Source organism: Mobula hypostoma, chromosome 7 (genome assembly GCF_963921235.1).
Source record: "Mobula hypostoma chromosome 7, sMobHyp1.1, whole genome shotgun sequence".
NCBI classification, from domain to species: Eukaryota; Metazoa; Chordata; class Chondrichthyes; order Myliobatiformes; family Myliobatidae; genus Mobula; species Mobula hypostoma.
Genome location: NC_086103.1, coordinates 167675329 through 167693747, shown reverse-complemented (window position 1 = coordinate 167693747; position 18419 = coordinate 167675329). Strand labels below are relative to the sequence as shown.

Genomic DNA, 18419 nt, shown 5'->3' with positions numbered 1-18419 from the left:
TGTGGGACCGGTGGTGCATGAACATAATAGTTGATTTGAGATATTTCGTTGTTTCATTGGCGTGTGTTTAAGCACACTAATAGAATTTCATTGCATATTACAGTATATCTGTACAGATATCTATGACTTCTAGGTTAATATGAATGTAATAATAGCCAGCACAAGATGATTAAAATTAAATAGCATTAGCTATTTCATGTGAGTTTAGTAGTTAAATCCAGTCTGATGTGACTGAGACTATTGGAAGTTATTCTTTGCTGGGTTAGATAACAGAACAAAGTTGTGATCAAGCAGTTCAGTTTTCCTAAGGTGCATGTGAAAGTCCTGAGGTGGTGAAGGAAGAGAAATCCAAGAACCGTCAAAAAACCTGTGGGCTTAAAGAGAGCTGATAAGTAGAAATATGCTGGAGATCCAGCAACTTATTCATAATGAAGATACATATGGTTTCTTCAGGTCTGGCAAAGTTTCAAAAATAAATTTATCATCAAGGTGTGTGTATATCTCACTATATACTACCTTGAGATTCATTTCCTTGCAGGCTTTTACAGGAAAATAAAGAAATACAATAAGTTTTATGAAAAACTCTAAATAACAAAGACTGACAAACAACTAGAGCGCAAAAGAAGACAAATTGTGCAAATAAACAAAATAAATAATATCGAGGAGGTGTTGTAGAATCCTTGAAAGTGAGTCTGTTGTTGTGGTGAGTGAAGTTATCCACACCAGTTCAGGAGCCTGATGGCCGTAGGGTAATAACTGTTCCTGAATCTGGTGGTGTGGTACCCAAGGCTCCTGCTCTTCTTCCCTGATGATGGTAGTGAGAAGAGGTCGTGGCCTCGATAGCGGGTGCCCTCGATGAAAGATGCTGATTTCCTGTGGCAGTGCTCCTTGAAGATGTGCTCAATAAGGGGGAGGGCTTTGCCTGTGATGGACGGGCTGTATCCACCACTTTTTGTAGACTTTCCACTATCACGATGACATATGGCTAAACATTCAAGGACTCATCCTGCAGAGAGCCAAGAACAGTGGAGAGCTCATCAGAATCAGTGGGGCATTCAGTGCCCAGAGGAAGGAATACTCCAAAATATCACCAAATCAAGCTCTGTCTCTGACGTCACTGTCCTCACTCCATGCTACACCATTCTACCTGCTAGCCTAGCTTCAGCACGTGTTTGAAAAAGCTATACAGCTACTGAGAAACAGCAAGGACTTTGTATTTGAATGGCACATTTCAGGATCTTGTTGTGTCTCAAAGTACCTTACAATATTGAAAAACATTTGATTTGTTCCTAATGTTGAAACGTGAGAGTCAATTTATGTGTGGGATGGTGCCTTAGACACCTACGCAGTAAGTGACCAGATTATCGTTTTTTGTGATGTAGGTTGGGAATTAAATGTCGGTCAGCACACTGCGGAGAAGTTTGATTCGGGATTTGCTGCTAACTATATCAATCTCGCAAGCTGCAAACGAAAGCTAAATCAACAACGATGAGGTGAAAGAACAGCCAGTTCAGCAATCTAAAGTTCTGCTGGCATATTCAATCCTTAGTAATGTGTGATTCCCTGTAGGATTAAGCAGGATGGAAAAGCTTATAGCCCTAGCTGGATAAAAATGAATCAAAGATAATAACCAATGATCATGATGTTGAATCATTAGATATAGGGCTTCTTAAATATTGCTCAGGTTAATGTTCTGATTCCTCATAAATCTAGAAAAGGGAAAAATATTTCTGCAGTTTAGGCAGGTATATTAACACTATGTAGAGCCAGTCCAACTTGGGTGTAACAAAACCTTGTGTAAATTAAATGTATGCATGATTGTAATTTTACTAGGTGACTCAGAAGGAAGGGCTACAATAGCAAAACGTCTGGGATTTTCTATCGAATATTGAAAGACACAAATAGAGTGGATATGGAGAGGATGTTTCTTTTAATTGGAAAGTCTTGGACCAGAGGGTATTGCCTCAGAATAGAGGGATGTCTCTTTAGAACAGAGATGAGGAATTTCTTTAGCCAAAGTGTGGTGAATCTGTGGAATTCGTTGCCACAGGTGGCTGGGGAGTCATTGGGTGTATTTAAGGCACAGATTGATAGGTTCTTAATTAGTCAGGGTGTCAAAGGTTACGGGGAGAAGGCAGGATTATAAGGAGGGAGTGCAGGAGAGGTAATGTTTACCCACTCTTCCATCATCTGTGTGGTAATCTTGCTGAAACCTTTAGGAGATTTTAGAATATTGTTTTCATTTGTCACCCGTACATTGAACATTCAGTGAAATATACCATTTGCATCAAATCAAATCATTGAGAATTGTGCAAGCGTCTCCATGCTTCTCGCACAAACATAGCATGCCAACAGCTCGCTATGCCTAACCATATGTCTTTGGAATGTGGGAGGAAACCAGAGCATGCGGAGGAAACACACACAGTCATAGGGAGAATGTCCAAATGCTTTACAAAATGTTGTTTTGAATAGCTGCAATTTTGAGAGAATTATATGGAAGAAGAGGCAGCCTGATGCAATCTTTGTAGCTGATATTAAAACTCTTAATTTCTCTGACATTGTAACATCCCAGAATAGGCTACTTCTCTCAAAAAGACACTTGCATTTCAGGAAAGTGGATGATCAGGAAACAAAAATGACTTCTACTGATTAAAGTGTCAAAACCATTATTTTCTATGCTGCTGCAATTTGTGGCTATAAATTTTGACTTGATTTAAATATTGGTATTTTATACCTTTGTGTCCCGATCAAGAGTCTTGATCTGAAATATTGACAATTCCTTCTCCCCTCCCCCCACCTGCAGATACATTACTCCTTGTTCCTCCAGCAGTTTGTTCTCCAGTAACTGCAGTCTTTTATGTGTCCTGTGTTTGGATTATCATTGGAACATAAGGAAAATCTCACTTAACAGTCCAATCGTACAACAGATACAGCTATTGAAATTTTGGACTTTGAAAAGAGTGGGGAATAAAAAAATCACCCACTGTTCTTCCTGCTAAGTGGGATTAGTTGAACTGTCTTTCCAAAATTTATTTCTTGTCAGATGTCAGAAGGGGCATTTAATATGAATTTGCTTTCATCTGTGTCTTCATAGCTACAAGAGGCGACAAATTCCTACCCCACCCCTTTACTCTTTAATGGGAAGGTCATAACACATCTCAGAAAGAAAGAAATGAGTGACAGAAACCCTGCTAATTCCTATTTGTAGACATTTCTGTTCTTGATTGGTTTGGATTAAAATGGAGACTCTAAGTGTTGAAGCAGGAATACTTAGAACAGTCCCTTTGGCCAACAATGTTGTGCCGAACCAACTAAAAAGCAAATCAAAAGCACAAGAACACTAATCATTCCTACCTACACAATGTCAATATCCCTCCATCTTCCATACATCCATGTGCCTATCCAAACATCTCTCAAAAGCCTCTAATGTATTTGCCTCTACCATCATACCAGGCAGAGAATTCCAGGCAACTCCACCACTCTCTGAGTAAAAAAAACTTACCCCTCACATCCCCTTTGAACCTACCCCCTGTCAATCTCAATACAAGCCCTCTGGTATTGCACATTTCAACCCTGGGGAACAAAACTCCCTGTCTGCTCTGTCTGTGCCTCTCGTAACCTTATCAATCTCTGTCAGATCTCTCCTCAGCCTCCACCACTCCTGAGAAAGCAACCCAAGGTTATTCAGCCTCTCATAATAGAACATGCCCTCTAAACCAGGCAGCTTCCTAGTAAACCTCTTCTGCACCCTCTCCAAAACCTCAACATCCTTCTTATAGTGGGGTGACCAGAACTGTATGCAGTACTCCAGATGAGACCTAACCAGGGTTTTATAAAGTTGCAACATAGCTTCTTGACTTTTAAGCTCAATGCCTCAACTAATAAAAGCAAGCATTCCATGAGCCTTCTTAATCGGCTTATCAACCTACGTTGCCACTTCCAAGGAGCTCTGAACATGGATCTCAAGATCTCTCTGTCAAGTTCGCAGATGACTCCACGGTGGTTGGTCTGATCAGAGGGGATGATGAGACGGCCTACAGGGACGGGGTCCAGCACCTGGCTGCGTGGTGTGCTGACAACAATCTGGCCCTTAACACCCAGAAGACCAAGGAGATCATTGTGGACTTCAGGCATGCCAGGAGTCACACTCCATCCCCATCTACATCAACGGAACTGTAGTAGAGTGTGTATCAAGCTTCAAATCCCTTGGTGTCCATATTTCTGATGATCTCACCTGGTCCCTGAACTCCTCCATCCTGATCAAAAAGGCGCAACAGTGCCTTTATTTCCTGCGGAGCATCAAGAAAGCTCACCTCTGTCCCAGGATACTGACAGACTTTTACCTCTGTACCATTGAGAGCATACTCACCAACTGCATCTCAGTGTGATATGGCAATTGTCACGTATCGGACCGCAAAGCACTCCAGCGTGTGGTGAAAACTGCCCAGCAGATTATCGGCACCCAATTGCCCACCATTGAGAACATCTACCATAAACGCTGCCTGGGCAGGGCGAAAAGCATTATCAGGGATGCATCTCACCCTAACCATGGACTCTTTACTCTCCTCTCATCCGGTAGGCGCTACAGGAACCTCCGCTCCCTCACCAGCAGGCACAGGAAGAGCTTCTTCCCTGAGGCTGTGACACTGCTGAACCTCACATCACAGCGCTAAGCAGTATTGCATCTGTATTGTAATGTCTTAGTACTTTTATATATGTGTGCTGTAGCACTTACTTTTTATTCACAGTTATTTTGTAAATAACACTATTCTTTGCATTTCTGGTCAGATGCTAAATGCATTTCATTGGCTTTGTACCTGTACTCGGCACAATGGCAATAAAGTTGAATCTAACCTAATCTGCTCAGCAACACTGTTAAGGATCTTGCCCTCAACAGTGTACTGTCTCCTTGCACTTGCCCTACCGAGGTGCGGCATCTCACAGTTATCTGGGTTAAACTCCATCTGCCATTTCTCTGCCCATATCTATAACTGATCTATATTGTACTATATTCTTTGCCAGTTTCCTACACTTCCCACAACTCCACCAATCTTGGCATCAACTGCAAATTTATTAACCCACCCATCTGTATTTTCATCCAGGTCATTTATATACATTACAAACAGCAGAGGTCTTAGCACAGATCCCTGCGGAACACCACTAATTACAGAGCTCCAGATCGAATAAGTCCTTACAACCATGTGCAAACCAATTCTGAATCCAAACAGTGAATTTACAGTAGACCCCATGCTTCGGACTTTGTAAAGCACCTTACTAAAATCCGTGTAGACAACTTCCACTGTTCTACCTTCATCAATCTCTCTTGTCACCTTGAACTTCAGAGGAATGTTTTCAAAATAAATATGTGATTTTGTTTTAGCATTGCAGTTCAATAATTGTCAAATATAAAAATTTGACATGGCAGCTTATCTACAAAAAATATGTGCTGGCATCAAAAGGGTCCAGAGGAGGTTCATGAGAATGATTCCAAGGAATGAAAAGGTTAACATATGAGTAGTGTTTGATGGCTCTGGGTCTGTACTTGCTGGAGTTTAGAAGAATGAGAGGGAATCTTATTGAAACCTACCCAACAGTGAAAGGCCTAGAGTGGATGTGGAGCAGGCTGAATGAGCTGAATAGCTGAATTCTGATCCAATATCTTATGGTCTTAATGTCTATACTGTTTGGATGGTTAGCTCCAGAGCGCCAAGTTTCTCCAGATTTGGCACAATAAAGTTATAAAATTAGTAACCTCATGTGATCAAAGACCAACTTTATTTGCCATTTATGTATTAGGAATATGCTGCGGAGTTAGAAATATGTTATTGGTTTGAAGGATACAATGGAGAGATAAGACATTGGTTTCAGCAGAATGTAGGAAGAATTTGTCAGAGGGGGCCAAATGTTGATGATGTCTGCTTGAAATATTAAACTATTCCAGTAGATACCTCCTCATGTTGAATGCAGAAAGGGACTACTGGCAGAAGAGGAATGGCAAGCATTATGGTGCATCTGCATATCATAAACTATCACCTCTTCTTCTGTCTAGCATGATTTAAACTGGAAAACCAAAGAATCTAATTTCATGCAATTCAGGGGTGGCATTACTAAAAATCTTACATTGATTAAGATTTCAATGATAGATGCTTTTTACCTTTTTAAAAGAAAACTGCCAGTGGAAATGGTTGAAACAGGTACAACAACAACATTTATTTATTGATTTATTTTTACTTCTAGATACAGCCCAATAACAGGCCCTCCTAGCTTAACAAGCCTGTGCTGCCTAATTACACCCATGTAACCAATTAACCTATTAAACCACATGTCTTTGGCATGTGAGAGGAAACAGGAGCAGCAGGAGGAAACTCACATGGTCACAGGGAGAGCGTACAAACTCCTTACAGGCAGCAGTGGAAATTGAACCCAGGTTGCTGGCACTGAAATGGCGTTACGCTAGCAGCTACACCACCGTGCCACCTTTAAAGGCGACACAGTCACATAGTGATTAGAATAGCACTTTACAGTATCAACTACCTGGGTTCAATTCCCACCGCTGTCTGTAAGGAGTTTGTACGTTCTCCCTCTGACCACGTGAGTTTCCTCTGGGTGAGCTGGTTTACTCCCACAGTGCAAAGACGTACTGGTTGATAGATTAATTGCTCATTGTAAATTGTCCTGTGATTAGGCTAAAGTTAAACATCGGGGGTTGTCGGCGGTGCGGCACGAAGGGGTGAAAGAGTCTATTCCACGCTGTATCTCAATAAATAAATAAAAGATTTCTTTCTTTCTTTCTTTCTTTCTTTAGAAATACAGCACAACAACAGGTTCTTCTGGCCCAATGAGCCGATGAAACCCAGTGACACCCATGTGACCAACTAATCCACTAACTTTTGCATCTTTGGAATGTGAGCGGAAGCTGCAGCTCACAAAGGAAACCCACATGGCCATGGGGGGAACATACAAACTCCTTACAGACAGCAGGACTGAACCTGGGTCGCTGGCATTGTAATAGTGTTATGTTAACTGCTATGCCCCTGTGCCACCAGATGGAAAGGGTCAGAAGGTTATGGGCCAAATGCTGCTAAATGGGCCACCTTGGATCAGTTGGGCTGAAAGGCGGGCTTCCATGTTGTACAACACTATGATTCTAAAGCCTGACTGAAATCCAAAGTCAAAAGAGATAACATGAATTTTGTGCATGTATCACCACAAGTAAACAATCCCAATTCAATCAAAATGAACGTTACCTTCATTTCCATCCCTCTCCAGCCCTTTACCTTTCCTACCCACCCGGCTTCACCTATCCCCATCTAGCTATCCTCGTTCCCCTCCCTCCCCCACATCTTTTAACTCTGATGTCTTCCCCTGTTCTTTCCAGTCCTGAAGAAGGGTCGCGACCAGAAACATTGACTGTACATTCATTTCCATAGAAGCTGCCTGACCTGCTGAATTCCTCCAGCATTTTGTGTGTGTGTGTGTGTGTGTGTGTGTGTGTGTGTGTGTAGCACCTATAAAATTTCTCATGTTTATAAATGTTACGTGGCTGTGCTCTCTGTCAATTTTACATCCGTGTGGCTGGTTGAACACCTCTCCCAGTACATGCATGTCGTCCTGGGTATATTTTACAATGTCAATCATTCTGTTGCTTTTTGAAGAGAGGTGGTTATAAGGCGGTTTCTTTTTTGCAGGAGAAGTTACTCGACACTTCGTGAAAGGGATTACTCGGCCCCTGATGAATCATGGGAGTACAGTTCAAGTGAACTGGAACGCAGGGGCCGACTCGGGAGTGAAGTTGGCTGGCTTTCTGTGTCCAATTCCATTGAGAAGTGTGACATCCTGGACAGTCTTCATCTCAATTTCAAGATTCCCAGCAAACTTAGGTAACCAACATCCTGCTGTTACATTGCATTTCATTAACAGATTCCCACCAATAGTTTGTTTTCTCACCTTCCCTGCCCTCACTATTTTCCACCTCTCCTTCCTAAAAGTGTGATGCTTGCTCGAAGCAATTCCACAGGAATAAATTGCAGGTTACTCTTCCCAGACAAACATTGTTTAAGTTGTAGCTGGATGGCGACAAATTCTGTTCCCTTGATGCCTCCTGCATTCCTCGATCTTCCTTCTATCCAAGGTTATATCAGCTCATTGGAAGCTTGGCAGGCGATTAACCAGGAGCACAGGTCCCAGCCTCAATCTCTCCACTGCCAGGTCTGCCAATTTCTGCCTCTTATTTCCATTCATCCAATTTGAGAGTCTTATTCATGCCTTTTTGACTTTTAAATATGGCATTTCTAAGGCTAAACTGGGTGGTTTTCTCTCTCAGTGTTTGTCTGAATATTTCGTACGTCCATTGACCTACTCTCACCGATGACCTCCATATCGCATACATAGCTACATTGACTCCAGCAACACCTCAGTTTCAATATCTTCAAGCAACACACACAAAAAATGCTGGTGAACGCAGCAGGCCAGGCAGCATCTATAGGAATAGGTACAGTCGATGTTTCGGGCCGAGAACCTTCATCTGGACTAGCTGAAAGGAGAGATAGTAAGAGATTTGAAAGTGGGAGGGTGAGGGGGAGGGGGAAATCTGAAGTGAGAGGAGAAGACAGAAGGGGGAGCGATGGAGCTAAGAAATATCTTCATGTTTGCTATTGGTCATCTGCAGCACAGCCTTTTTCTAATCCTCTACTCTTCTCCTGATCCAAAACCATTCCAAGTGTCTCCTCTCCTCTAGTTTTGGGCATGTACATTCTTCATATTTGTCCCACCCAATATGGCAAATGCACATTCAGATTCTTTGGCCTTAATCTCTGGAATTCCATCATTAATTCCCTATGGCACTCTATGCCTCCTTTACATCAGTTTAAACTTGCCACTTTGACCAGGTTTTGATGACCTGTCCTCAGTGATTTGATGCTGAATTTTCTATGGTAATGCTCCTGTGAATGCATTAGTACAATTATGATGCTGAATACACTCAGTGGGCACTTTATTGGGTACCTCCTGAACCTAATAAAGTAGCTCTGACTGTATGTTTGTGGTCTTCTGCTGCAGTAGCCCATCCACTTCAGAATTCGATATATTGTGCATTCAGAGATGCTCTTCTGCACACCACTGTTGTAACATGTGATTATTTGAATTACTGTTGCCTTCTTGTCAGCTTGATCCAGTCTGGCTAATCTCCTCTGATCTCTATCATTAACAAGGTGCTTTCTCTCAAAGAATTGCTGCATACTGTATGTTTTCTTTCCGCACCATTCTCTGTAATCTCTACAGAACATGAAAATCCCAGGTATGGTAGATGGTTATAGCACAGTCACAGATTAGCATGTATGGTGTGGTCATCACTACATCATGGCTGAAAGAAGATTATATTTGGGAGCCTAATGCCCAAGGATACAAATTATATAGACTGAAGGTGTGGTGTGGCTCTGTCGGTAAAAGATGAAATCAGATCATTAGAAAGAAGTGACATAGTATTGGAAGGTGTTGAATCAATTTGGGGAGAGCTAAGGAATTGCAGGGGTAAAGTGGCTCTGATGGGAGTTATGTACAGACCCCCAAACAGTAGTAAGGATGTGATTTACAAATCACAATGGGAGATAGAAAATGCATGCCAAAAGGGCAATGTTACAATAGTCACAAGAGATTTCAACATACAGGAAGATTGGGAAAATCTGGTTGGTGCTGGAACCCAAGAATGTAATTTTCTAGAATGCCTATGAGATGGGTTTTGGTTTGGGAATGTAGAGTAAGTCTTTGTAGGCACACACTCATCTATCCAGGTTTTAATGAAGTTGGTAACAACTGCAGCATACTCATCCAGATTCGAAGATAAATCCCGGAATACAGTCCAGTCCACCGATTCAAAGCAGTCCTGAAAGCGCTTCTGTGCTTCTCTTGTCTATACCTTCTTGGTCCTCATTACTGGTGCTGCAGTCTTCAGCCTGCATATACTCAGGGAGTAGAAGTACAGCCAGGTGATCAGAATTCCCAAAGTGAGGGCGTGGAATAGCATGGTAGGCATTCTTGATGGTGGTGTAACAGTGGTCCAGTGTGTTGTTTCCTCTGGTATTGCAAGTGATTTATTCAGACCGGCCTGGTTAAAATTCCCCAAACTAATGGTGAAGGCATTAGCGTGAGCTGTTTCGTGCATGTTGATCCCATTGCTCAGATCACCTAAAGCCTGATTGACATTGGCCTGAGGTGGAATGTATACCGCTACCAAAATGATCCTGGAAATCTCTAGATTGAATGCTGCGCAATGAGGAAGAATTAATTAGAGAGCTTAAGGTAAAAGAACACTTAAGGGAAAGTGATCATAATATGATCAAATTCACCTGAAATTTGACAATGAGAAGCTAAAGTCTGATGTATCAGTATTACAGTGGAGTAAAAAGTAATACAGAGGCATGAGAGAGGTACTAGCCAAAATTGATTGGAAAAGTACACGGGCAGGGAGAAATGGCTGGAATTTCTGGAAGCAATTCAGAAGGTATAAGACATATACAGTACATCCCAAAGAGGAAGAAGTATTCTAAAGGCAAGGTGACATAACTGTGGTCAACAAGAGAAACCAAAACCAACATAAATGCCAAAGACAGGGCATACAATAGAGCAAAAATTAGTGGGAGATTAGGGGATTGGGAAGCTTTTAAAAACCAACAGATGGCAACTAAAAGAGTCGTTAAGAATGAAAATTTGGAATATGAAAGTAAGCTAAAAATGATACCAAAATTTTCTTCAGATACATAAAGTGTAAAAGAGAGGCAAGAGTGGATATTGGACCACTGGAAAATGATGCTGAGAGGTAGTAATATGGGACAAGGGAACCGTGATGAACTGAATAAGAATTTTGCATCAGTCTTCAGTGTGTAATACACTCGCAGAATGGTGGAAATTCCAGAGTGTCACAGGTCAGAAGTGTGTAAAGTTGCCATTACTAGGGAGAAGGTTCTTGGGAAACTGAAAGGTCTGAAGGTAGATAAGTCATCTGGACCAGATGGTGTACACCTCAAGGTGGCTGAAGAGGTTGTGAAGGCATTAGTAATGATCTTTCAAACATCACTAGAATCTGGAATGATTCCTGAAGACAGGAAAATTGCAATGTCACATCACTCTTTAAGAAGGGAGAGAAGCAGAAGGAAGGGCACAATAGTCCAGTTGGTCTGACCTCAGTCGTTGGGAAGATGTTGGAGCTGATTATCAAGATGTGTTTCAGGGTACTTGGAGGCACATCATAAAATAGGCCGTAGTCAGCATGGTTTCCTTAAGGGAAAATCTTGCCTGACAGATCTGTTGGAATTCTTTGAAGAAATAACAAGCGGGAAAGACAAAGGAGAATCGTTTGATGTTGTGTACTTGGATTTTCAGAAGCCCTTTGACATGGTGCCATACATGAAGTTGCTTAACAAGCTATGAACTCATGGTATTACAGGAAAGATTTTAACATGGATAAAGCAGTGGCTGACTAGCAGGAGGCAAAGAGTAAGAATAAAGGGAGCCTTTTCTGGTTGGCTGCTGGTGACAAGTGGTGTTTCACTGCGGTCTGTGTTGGGACCAATTCTTTTTACGTTATATGTCGATGTCTTGGATGATGGAATTGTTGGTTTTGTTGCAAAGTTTGAGGATGATATGAAGATAGGTGGAGGGGCAGGTAGCTTTGAGGAAGTAGAGAGGCTACAGAAGGACTTAAGACAGAATTGGAGAATGGCCAAAGATGTGGCAGATGGATTGCAGTGTCAGGAAGTGTATGGTCATGCGCTTTGGTAGAAGAACAGAAGTTGTAGACTATTTTCTAATTGGAGAGAAAATTCAAAAATCTAAGGCATAAAGGATTTGGGAGTCCTTATGCAAGATTCGCTGAAGGTTAGTTTGCAGGTTGAGTCTGTGGTGAGGAAGGCAAACGTGATATTAGCATTTATTTCAAGAAGACAAGTATATGAAAGAAAGGATGTAATGTTGAGACTTTATAAAGCACTGGTGAGGCCTCACTTGGAGTATTGTGAGCAGTTTTGGGCCCCATATCTTTGAAAGGATACGCTTACACTGGAAAGGGTTTAAAGGAGGTTCATCAAAATGATAACAACAGGAATTCTGCAGATGCTGGAAATTCAAGCAACATACATCAAAGTTGCTGGTGAACGCAGCAGGCCAAGCAGCATCTGTAGGAAGAGGTGCAGTCGACGTTTCAGACCGAGACCCTTCGTCAGGACTAACTGAAGGAAGAGTGAGTAAGGGATTTGAAAGTTGGAGGGGGAGGGGGAGATGCAAAATGATAGGAGAAGACAGGAGGGGGAGGGATAGAGCCAAGAGCTGGACAAGTGATAGGCAAAAGGGGATACGAGAGGATCATGGGACAGGAGGTCCGGGAAGAAAGACAAGGAGGGGGGGGACCCAGAGGATGGGCAAGAGGTATATTCAGAGGGACAGAGGGAGAAAAAGGAGAGTGAGAGAAAGAATGTGTGCATAAAAATGAGTAACAGATGGGGTAGGAGGGGGAGGTGGGGCCTTAGCAGAAGTTAGAGAAGTTGATGTTCATGCCATCAGGTTGGAGGCTGCCCAGACGGAATATAAGGTGTTGTTCCTCCAACCTGAGTGTGGTTTCATCTTTACAGTAGAGGAGGCCGTGGATAGACATGTCAGAATTGGAATGGGATGTGGAATTAAAATGTGTGGCCACTGGGAGATCCTGCTTTCTCTGGCGGACAGAGCGTAGATGTTCAGCAAAGCGGTCTCCCAGTCTGCATCGGGTCTCACCAATATATAAAAGGCCACATTGGGAGCACCGGACGCAGTATATCACCCCAGTCGACTCACAGGTGAAGTGATGCCTCACCTGGAAGGACTATTTGGGGCCCTGAATGGTGGTAAGGGAGGAAGTGTAAGGGCATGTGTAGCACTTGTTCCGCTTACATGGATAAGTGCCAGGAGGGAGATCAGTGGGGAGGGATGGGGGGGACGAATGGACAAGGGAGTTGTGTAGGGAGCGATCCCTGCGGAATGCAGAGAGAGGTGGGGAGGGAAAGTTGTGCTTAGTGGTGGGATCCCGTTGAAGGTGGCGGAAGTTACGGAGAATAATATGTTGGACCCGGAGGCTGGTGGGGTGGTAGGTGAGGACCGGGGAACCCTATTCCTAGTGGGGTGGTGGGAGGATGGAGTGAGAGCAGATGTACGTGAAATGGGGGAGATGCGTTTAAGAGCAGAGTTGATAGTAGAGGAAGGGAAGCCCCTTTCTTTAAAAAAGGAAGACATCTGCCTCGTCCTAGAATGAAAAGCCTCATCCTGAGAGCAGATGCGGCGGAGACGGAGGAATTGCGAGAAGGGGATGGCGTTTTTGCAAGAGACAGGGTGAGAAGAGGAGTAGTCCAGATAGCTGTGAGAGTCAGTAGGCTTATAGTAGACATCAGTGGATAAGCTGTCTCCAGAGACAGAGACAGAAAGATCTAGAAAGGGGAGGGAGGTGTCGGAAATGGACCAGGTAAACTTGAGGGCAGGGTGAAAGTTGGAGGCAAAGTTAATAAAGTCAACGAGTTCTGCATGCGTGCAGGAAGCAGCGCCAATGCAGCCGTCGATGTAGCGAAGGAAAAGTGGGGGACAGATACCAGAATAGGCACAGAACATAGATTGTTCCACAAACCCAACAAAAAGGTAGGCATAGCTAGGACCCATACGGGTGCCCATAGCTACACCTTTAGTTTGGAGGAAGTGGGAGGAGCCAAAGGAGAAATTATTAAGAGTAAGATGATATTAAAATGACTCCAGGATTGAATGGCTTGTCATACGAAGAGTGTTTGATGGCTCTGGGCCAGTATTCACTGGAATTCAGAAGAATGGCGGAGGGGGGGGATCTCATTGAAACTTATCGAATGTTGAAAGGCCTTGACAGAGTGGATCTGCAGAGGATGTTTCCTCTGGTGGGAGCGTCTAGGACCAGAGAACACAGCCTCAGAATAGATGGGCATCCTTTCAGAACAGAGAAGAAGAGGAATTTCTTTAGCCAGAGAATGGTGAATTTGTGGAATTCATTACCACAGGTAGCTGTGGAAGCCAAGTCTTTACGTGAATTTAAGGCAGAGGTTGATAGATTCTTGATTGGTCAGGGCATGAAGGATATAGGAGGGGTGAAAGCAGGAGATTGGAGCTGAGGGGCAAAATGGAACAGCCAATATGAAATGGCAGAGCAGACACGATGGACCAATTGGCCTAATTCTGCTCCTATATCTTATGGTCTGTCAGCAGTTTCTGAAATACTCAATCCACTTTGTCTGGCACTAATAATCTTTCTGCGGTCAAAGTCACTTTGATCACATTTCTTCCGCATTTTGATGTTTGATCTGAACCACAACTGAACCTCTTGCTGATGTCTGCGCTCACAAAAATATTTCTGATCCTGCCATTTGTATCCCATTAGTAGGAAAGTCTAGGATCTGAAGACCCAGCTTTGGAATAAGAGGTTGTCCCTTTAAAACTGAGACAAGGAATCAGAATCAGGATTATTATCACCAGTGTATGTGGTGATCTCTGTTGCTTTGCAGCTGCAGTGCAGTGAAATAAGTAAAATATGCTATAAATTATAATATATATTAAAATAATAAACTAGTGGTGCAAAAAAAAAGCAAAAATAGTGAGGTAGTGTTCATAGTTCATGGTCTGTTCAGAAATCTGATGGTGGAGTGGAAAAATTCCTGAAATGTTCCATGTGTATCTTCAGGCTCCTGTACTTCTCTCTCTGATGGTAGAAATGTGAAGATGGCAACATTCTGAGTGGTGGGGGTCCTTAATAATGGATGCCGATATTTTGAAGATGTCCTTGATGCTGGGTAGGCTGGTTTGTGGTCATGGAATGATTTCCTCTAACAGGTCACTATGTGATAATGAATTGCTATAGTAGTGCTTGGTTGTTTTCTCTCCAGGCTCAAAAGGTAGCAAAACTGGTTAGTGAGACACTAATACAACTTGGGGCGTCAGAGTTCAGAGTTCAATTCTGGCACTGTCTGTAAGGAGTTTGTATGTTCTCCCCTTAAACTGAATGGATTTACTCCAGGTGCTTTGGTTTCCTCCCACAGTCCAAGGGCTTTTTCTGGCTTCTCCCCCTTTCTTTCTAGTCCTGATGAAGGGTCTCGGGCTAAAATGGTGACTGTTTATTCTCTTCTATAGATGCTGCTTGACCTACTGAGTTCCTCCAGGATTTTGTGTGTGTTACTTAGCTAACTTGCTACTTTTTGCGTGTGAACAATGGGTTTCATGTCCTGCAGCTTGTAACACTGCTGGGATATCTTCAGCCTCAATTAATTATTCAGTCCTTTAAGCTGGTCTATAATATTATACCATGGGACCATATAACGTAGGAGCAGAATTAGGTCATTCAGTGCTTCATGACTGTTCCACCATTCAATCATGGCTGGGCTGACTTTTTCTCAACCCCATTCTCATGGTAATCTTTAATCCCCTTACCAATCAAGAACTTTACCAATCTTTGCCTTAAATACACACAATGATTTGGCCCTGACATCTTTCTGTGGTAACGAATTGCACAGATTCACCACCCTCTGACTGAAGAGATTCCTCTTCATCTTAGCTCTACCTACCTGCATCCAGAATATAGCCCTCCATATCCCTCCCACCCATGTACCTTTCCAAAATTTTCATCGATGTTGAAATCGAGCTTGCATACACCACTTGCCTTCAATTATTTTGTGTTTTATATTTGTAATTAACTTATATCACTTTGTGGGGATTTGTTTTCACTTTGACACGAAATAGTCTTTTTCTGTTGATAAGTGTCAAAAAAAACCCAAATTAAATCCACTGTGATTCCATGTTGTAAAACAATAAAACATGAAAACTTCTGGGGGGTGGGGTGAATACTTTATATAGAGACTGTAGGAAGGAAGGGTTAGATAAATCTTAGAGTAGGTTAAAAGGCTGGCACAACATCATAAGCTGAAGAGCCCGTACTATGCTGTTTCTTAAGGTGGCAAAAATGGATAATCAAAAGTGACAATGGAATGTCTGGGTGATATGCATAGCTCATCCTTAATAAGTAATGTATTAGTCAATGATTTCCCTGCACTAAATTGCACGGTTACATCCATTCATATGTGCATAGTGCTCGGAATGTTCTATTATGTGGCTGCACCACAGTGAAAGTGTAGCTTTAATGAGAAGAACTCTGGATGGGGAAGATAAGAAATTGCTTATTACCTTGCCTGTCCTGCTGTGATCATTGAATTTCTTTCAACACAGTATCACTCCCCTCGGGGCAAAGAATGTAATGCTCAGCTCTAGTACCTCACTGCCTTTATAAAGGGATGAGTAATAGTCCAATTTGACCTTTTCCTGTTGTTACCCTGTACTATTCTCTTCCCAGATCGTGCCGACCACACTCTGTCGAACGTTACTTGATGCTGATTATCCTGCTGCTGACATGATTCTCAAACTATGTTTAAAAGACTGGTGAACCACTCACTGAAGTCATCTCAAAATTACTTGAGTGAAACTAGTCACTCAGTGACCACTGTATTAGGGACACCTGTGCACCTGGTTGTTAATGCACATATTGAATCAGCCAATCATGTGGCAGCAATTTCATGCATGAAAACATGAAGACATGGTCAAAAGGTTCAGTTGTTGTTCAGACCAAACATCAGAATGGGGAAGAAATGTGATCTACGTGACTTTGACCGTGGAACGATTATTGGTGCCAGATGGGTTGATTTGAGTAACTCAGAAACTGCTGATCTTCTGGGATTTTCATGCACAACAGTCTCTAGAGTTTAGAGAAAATGGTATGAAAAACAAACAAAAACATCTGGAGAGTGGCAGTTCTGTAGGTGAAAATGCCTTGTTAATGAGAGAGGTCAGAGGAGAATGACCGGACTGCTTCAAGCTGACAGGAAGGCGAAGTAATTCAAATAACAGTGTGTTAACAACAGTGGTATGCATAAGATCATCTCTGAATGCATAATACATTGAGCCTCGAAGTGTACAGGCAACAGAAGCAGAAGACCATGAACATACACTCAGTGGCCATTTTACTACATAGGGGAGGTGTCTAATTAAAGTGGTGCCTGGCCAAGTGGTTAAGGTGTCGGTCTAGTGATCTGAAGGTCGCTAGTTCGAGCCTCAGCTGAGGGAATGTGTTGTGTCCTTGAGCAAGGCACTTAACCACACATTGCTCTGCGACAACGCCAGTGCCAAGCTGTATGGGTCTCCACAACATCGGTGGCGTGGAGAGGGGAGACTTGCAGCATGGGCAACTGCCAGTCTTTCATACAACCTTGCCCAGGCCTCAGTCAACATCAAAAATCGATGGACAACTGAAGGAAAAAATATTAAAGTTGTCGCTGAGTGTAAATTCATCATTATGTTGAAAATTTGATGCTGGAATCTGAAGGCTGTACTATATTTGAAAAGTTTGTTCTGCAGTTTATTTGCAAACTAGTTAATTATGCTAATTTTCCACACAGCCAGTGCCATTGGCTTCTCCAAAGTGTGCGCAGCTGAGATGAGCCAGGCATCTTTTGTCACTTCTGCTTCTCTGAGCAAAAAATAATTGGCAAAACATGGCCAGAGAAAGTTCTTGTTTCAGTCCTTTCCTCCACCTTTTTCTACTGGCCATCTCGCTTCTCTCTACAGTCCGGATGAAGTGGCTGGACCCGAAATATTGACTATTTATTTCCCTCCAAAGATGTCATCTGACCTGCTGAGTTCCTCCAGCATTCTGTGTGTTGTACCTTTTTCCAGCATCTGTAGCCTTTTCTGTTACCGCAGGAAATATCGCCTTTTACATATGTTTAATTGTTAAATCAAGTATTTATTTATTTATGTAGAGATACAACATGGAACAGGCTCTTCCAGCACTTCAAGCCATGTCACCCAGCAAGCCCTGACTTAACCCAAGCCTAATCACTGGACAATTTACGAAGGACTAATTAACCTACTTCCTGGTACCTGGCACGTCTTTGGACTGTGGGAGGAAACCGGAACACCTGAAGAAAACCCACACATTCCACAGGGAGGACGTACAGACTCCTTACAGATGACGCCGGATTTGAACTCCAAACTCCAATCCCCTGAGTGTAATAGCATCACTCTAGCCGCTACCCTACCATGCGTTTGAGGAAGTAGTATGGTTGTGTAACAAAACCAGAAAATGCTGGAGAGTTCAGATTCAGATTTATCTGTCACATGCACAGTGAAATGCGTTGTTAATGTTCTAACAGCCAATAGAGCCGAGGATGAGCCTGGGGCAGTCCGTAAGTGTCACCACACATACTGTCATCAACAGAGTATTCCAAAAAAATTCTGCAGAACAGCACAAGCAACAACAACAAAACAAGACATCAACAGCAAAACATGTCAGCAAATCAGGCAGCATCTGCGGAAAGAGAAATGATCAATGTATCATTTCT

The 18419-nt window shown here is 42.6% G+C and overlaps 1 protein-coding gene across 1 annotated transcript in view; it reads left to right on the top strand.

Annotated features, from left to right (window-relative positions):
- Positions 1-18419, top strand: part of oca2 (oculocutaneous albinism II) — a 498511-nt gene that overhangs the window by 73305 nt on the left and 406787 nt on the right. Inside the window, exon 3 of the mRNA XM_063052933.1 lies at positions 7689-7880. Within this exon, the coding sequence (XP_062909003.1) occupies positions 7689-7880 (192 nt within the window). The remainder of the gene's footprint in view (positions 1-7688; positions 7881-18419) is intronic.